Below are 5,584 nucleotides of genomic sequence, written 5' to 3'. Positions count from 1 at the left end.
TCCCAGAATTCCCCAGCTATCTTGAGAACCTGAAGATGGGTGGACTTCAACTCCCAGAATTCCCCAGCTATCTCAAGAACTTGAAGACTGGAGAATTCTGGGACTTGAAGTCCTCATGTCTTCATGTTGCCAAGGTTGGGGACCCCTGCCTGATGGGATCTGTAGTGTCATGCTGTCCGTATGTCTCTGTCTTCCAGAGGGAGTGTCTATCCATCCATGTCGGTCAGGCCGGTGTCCAGATGGGAAACGGATGCTGGGAGCTGTATTGCCTGGAACACGGGATCCTGCCGGATGGGACGATCATGAAAACCGACGGGCTGGGCCAAGCCAATGATTCCTTCGAGACGTTTTTTTTGCAAAACGGGGGCCGGGAAACACGTCCCCCGAGCTGTGTTTATAGACCTGGAACCATCTGTCATAGGTACTGGGTGACATGCAGGAAGGGTGGGTGGAAGCAGTGGTGGGTTTCAAAAATATTTTTGGAACCTACTCTGTGGGTGTGGCCTCCTTTGTGGGAGTGGCTTGCTGGGCATGTGACCTGGTGGGAGTGGCTTGCCGGCCATGTGTTTTCTTTCTTTCTTTCTTTCTTTCTTTCTTTCTTTCTTTCTTTCTTTCTTTCTTCTTTCTTTCTTTCTTTCTTTCTCTCTCTCTCTTTCCTTCCTTTTGTATCTCTCTCCCTTTTTTCTTTTTTCTTTCGTCTCCCTCTCTCACTCTTTTTCTTTCTTTTTTATTTATTTATTTATTTCTTCCTTTCTTTCTCTTTCTCTCTCTCTCTCTTTCCTTCCTTTTGTCTCTCTGTCCCTTTTTATTTTTCTTTCATCTCTCTCTCTCACTCTTTTTCTTTCTTTTTTCTTTTTTTATTTATTTCTTCCTTTCTCTCTCTCTCCCTCTCTCTCTCTCTCTCTCTCTCTCTCTCTCTCTCTCTCTCTGTCAGTCTGTGTGTGTGTGTGTCAGTGGTGGGTTTAAAAAATTTTTGGGAACCTCTTCTGTAGGTGTGGCCTGCTGTCCGGGTCCACTGGTGGAACCTCTTCTAACTGGTTCGGTAGATTTGACGAACCGGTTCTACCGAATAGGTGCGAACTGGTAGGAACCCACCTCTGGGTGAAAGGATAGATGGATGGAAGGATGGATGGCAGGAAGTAAAGAAGAAAGGAAGGAAGGATTGATGGCAGGATGGATGGATGGAGGAAGGAAGGATAGAAGAAAGCAGGAGGGAGGGAGGAAGGAAGGAAGGTGGATGGATGGATGAAAGAAGGAAGGAAGGAGAGAGGGAGGGAGGAAGGGAGGATGGATGGATGGATGAAAGGGATGGATGGATGGAAGGATTGATGGCAGGAAGGAAGGAAAGGAAGGAGGGAGGGAGGAGGGAGGAAGGAAGGAAGTGGATGGATGAAAGAAGGAAGGAAAGAAGGAAGGAAAGCAAGGTAAGGGATGGATGGAAGGCTGGATGGCAGGAGGAAAGAAGTAAAGAAGGAAGGAAGGAAGGAAGGAAGGAAGGAAGGAAGGAAGGAAGGAAGGAGGGATGGGTCAGTTGCCAAGTGTTTGAATTTTGATCCCAAGACCCCGGCAGATACTGCAACGGTTGTAATAATTGTAAACAATGGCCCTCAGTCACATTTTCCAGTGCCGTTGTAACTTTCAATGGTCGCTAAATGAACGGTTCTAAGTCGAGGACTACCTGTACAGTAATGCAAAGCCAGAAGGAACCCTTCGCGGGTGGGTTGTGGGTGCAGCCGTGTCCCATCCCAGCCGTGTGACCTTGAAGCAGCCTCTCAGGCAGATACGGAGAACTTTCCCTTTCCCTCAAATCCTCCCCCCTCCCAACTAATCCTCTGCCCCCCCCCTCTCCTCCTGGGGCCCATGGCAGACTGGCACCGAGCGTGGGGTGGCAGCTGATCGTTGCGGTGTGGGGTGTGTGACGTATCTGGGTGGTTTGCTCTCGAGAACTGGCTCGACGTTGTTAAATCTCCTCCGTCCCTTTCTCTACAGACGGAATCCGCTGTGGTCCCTTCCGGTCGCTCTTCCACCCGGAGCAGCTGATCAACGGGAAAGAAGACGCCGCCAACAACTACGCCCGAGGCCACAACACGGTTGGAAAACAAATCATCGAGCAAGTACTGGATAGGATTCGCAAAATGGTGAGCAGGACGCCGCCTCCCTCGCTGCCTCCGGGTAGAAGGCACTGAAGTAGGACCTCACACCACCGTCTCTGACCTGCTGGCCTGTGAGGGACTCCAAGCTTTGCGGCTAACCAGTTCCTCTGGTTTGGCGTCTTTACCATAATCTCTGGTCCTAGAGGGCTTCTGTGGCCCCTCCGGAAGCTGAATCAGAGGAGGAGGAGGAGGAGGAGGAGGAGGAGGAGGAGGAGGAGGAGGAGGAGGAGGAGGAGGAGGAGGAGGGGGGCATGGGAGTCAGGGTCAGCATCAAGGCAACCTGGGAGCTCCGAGGGGGAAGAGGGAAGGGAGCTGGCAGAGGGGGGGGCAGAGGGGGAGTCTGGACTGTCAATCAGCCCTCAGATGGAGGGTCAACAGCCTCCAGGTCTGGAGGTGGCTGATGAGGAAGAGGAGGAACAGCTGAGTCCAGTGCCCGACACACGGATTAACAGAAGGCAGAGGAGAGGAGAGCAGTGGAAATCTATGGGCCGGTCCTCAGCACGGAAGAGCCACTGCTGTTGGAGAAGCCCCACCTGAGCTCTGGGGATGAAAGGCAGGGGGTGGAGATGACTAGATGGGGCAGACAACTATTCCTCTCCCTGCTGGATGGACTTGTCAGCCTGTGAGATAAACTTTTTGCTGGGGCTGCCGGCGCTCCTAATAAAGCGGGGAGAGAGAGAGAGAGAATGATAGATGATAGACGATAGATAGATAGATAGAAGATAGATAGATAGATAGATAGATAGATAGATAGATAGATAGATAGATAGACAGACAGATAGACAGAGACAGATAGAGAGAGAGAATGATAGATGATAGACGATAGATAGATAGATAGAAGATAGATAGATAGATAGATAGATAGATAGATAGATAGATAGATAGATAGATAGATAGATAGATAGATAGACAGACAGACAGACAGACAGAGACAGACAGACAGACAGACAGACAGACAAGATGGATGGGTAGATGGGTGGATAGATGATATAGATAGATACAGATAAATAGATGGATATGGATAGAGAGAGAGAGAAATAATGATAGAGAAAAGATAGATAGATAGATAGATAGATAGATAGATAGATAGATAGATAGATAGATAGATAGATAGATAGATAAGAGATATAGACAGACAGACAGACAGACAGACAGACAAGGGATGGATGGGTAGGTGGGTGGATAGATGATGGCTGGATGGCTGGATGGCTGGATGGCTGGATGCATGGATGCATGGATAGATGATATAGATAGATAGATAGATAGATAGATAGATAGATAGATAGATAGATAGATAGATAGATAGATAGATAGATAGATAGATAGATAGATAGATAGATAGATATAGATAGATATAGATAGATAGATAGATAGATAGATAGATAGATAGATAGATAGATAGATAGATAGATGATAGATAGATAGATAGATAGATAGATAGATAGATAGATAGATAGATACAGATAAATAGATGATATGGATAGAGAGAGAGAAATAATGATGGAGAGAGAGATGATGGATGGATAGATAGACAGACAGACAGACAGACAAGATGGATGGATGGGTAGATGGGTGGATAGATGATATAGATAAATACAGATAAATAGATGGATATGGATAGAGAGAGAGAGAAAAATAATGATAGAGAGATAGAGAGATGAATGGATGGATGGATGGATGGATGGATGGATGGATGGATGGTTAGATAGATAGACAGACAGGATGGATGGATGGATGGATGGATGGATGGATGATGGATGGATGGATGGATGATGGATGGATGGATTGATGATATAGATAGATACAGATGATAAAAGATACTGATAGATAAACTGCTTCAGACCAGTTTGTGCCAACTGGTAGCTCTGAAGACCAGCTGGGAGCGAAGCGCCTGCTCAGTGAACCGGTTATTAAACCAGTAGTACTGGTATCCCACCCTGGCCGGGTGAGAACAGCTTCTCCCACGGATGTGTCCCACCTCCCCTTCTTCTCCACAGGCGTGTCTCAAATGCTTCATGCCCAAAATCCTACCAGGAGCTCAAATGAAGGTCCTTCTCTTGCAGGCCGAGCAATGCAGAGGCCTCCAAGGTTTTCTGATCTTCCACAGCTTCGGAGGCGGCACGGGTTAGGATTCACGTCCTCCTGATGGAAGAACTTTCAGTACAGTTTGGGAAGAAATCGAAGCTCGAGTTCTCCGTGTATCCTGCGCCGCGGATCTCGACGGCCGTGGTGGAGCCGTACAACTCCATCCTGACCACTCACACCACCCTGGAGCACTCGGACTGTTCCTTCATGGTGGACAACGAAGCCATCTACGACATTTGCACCCGCAACCTCAACATCGAGTATCCGACCTACACGAACCTCAACCGGCTGATCGGGCAGATCGTCTCCTCCGTCACCGCTTCGTTGAGGTTCGACGGGGCCCTGAACGTGGACCTCACCGAATTCCAGACCAACCTGGTGCCGTACCCCCGCATCCACTTCCCCTTGACCACCTACGCCCCCATCATCTCGGCCGAGAAAGCCTACCACGAGCAGCTCTCGGTGCCGGAGATCACCAACGCCTGCTTTGAGTTCTCCAACCAGATGGTGAAGTGCGACCCGCGGCGGGGGAAATACATGGCGTGTTGCCTCTTGTACCGGGGTGACGTGGTGCCGAAGGACGTCAACGCGGCCATCGCGGCGATCAAAACCCGGCGGTCCATCCAGTTTGTCGACTGGTGCCCGACCGGCTTCAAAGTGGGCATCAACTACCAGCCGCCCACCGTGGTGCCCGGGGGAGACCTGGCTAAGGTCCAGAGGGCCGTCTGCATGCTCAGCAACACCACGGCGATCGCCGATGCCTGGGCCCGGCTGAACCACAAGTTCGACCTCATGTACGCCAAGCGGGCTTTCGTCCACTGGTACGTGGGCGAGGGCATGGAGGAAGGGGAGTTCGCGGAAGCCCGAGAAGACTTGGCGGCGTTGGAGAAGGATTACGAAGAAGTGGGAGAAGTTTATGGATCCGACGCTGAAGATGATCACGAATATTGACCCTCCAGGAAAAAAAAGCAACCACCTTTCTTTTTGATGACGGTTTGGCTTCCGCGGCAAGAGGATCCCGGCTTCTTGTCAGCCTAACCTGACAAGGCAGGGGGTCAACCAGGCAACGCTGGGGATCCTGGCTTGCAAGGAACGTGGTTTGTTTCCATTCCTTTCTGAGCACTTAATAAAGTCAATTTTGCAAATCGGTGTCTTAGGATGTCTTCCGGGGGCTTGTTTCTCAATGTACAGGTAGCGCTCGACTTACAAACGGTTCATTTTAGTGACCGTTTGAAGTCATAAAACAGAGATATTCATACTTGGCCACTTTAAGACGTGTGGACTTCAACTCCCAGAATTCTCCAGTTTGGCCACTTTAAGACGTGTGGACTTCAACTCCCAGAATT

General features: G+C 49.4%; 1 protein-coding gene across 1 annotated transcript; it reads left to right on the top strand.

Moving 5' to 3' along the window:
• Positions 1 to 203: 203 nt before the first annotated feature.
• On the top strand, positions 204 to 5,189 carry LOC148044001 (tubulin alpha-4A chain-like). The gene is given in 5 exon segments (XM_087722447.1): positions 204 to 347; positions 349 to 421; positions 1,990 to 2,138; positions 4,217 to 4,278; positions 4,280 to 5,189. Coding segments are annotated over 5 exon segments (1,302 nt in total). The 5' UTR covers positions 204 to 239.
• The last annotated feature ends 395 nt before the right edge of the window (positions 5,190 to 5,584 follow it).

This window comes from Thamnophis sirtalis, unplaced genomic scaffold, assembly GCF_051295495.1.
Source record: "Thamnophis sirtalis isolate CommonGarterSnake01/CBP01778 unplaced genomic scaffold, rThaSir2_p1.2 scaffold_9, whole genome shotgun sequence".
NCBI lineage: Eukaryota > Metazoa > Chordata > Lepidosauria > Squamata > Natricidae > Thamnophis > Thamnophis sirtalis.
This window is presented reverse-complemented; position numbering and strand designations above follow the sequence as displayed.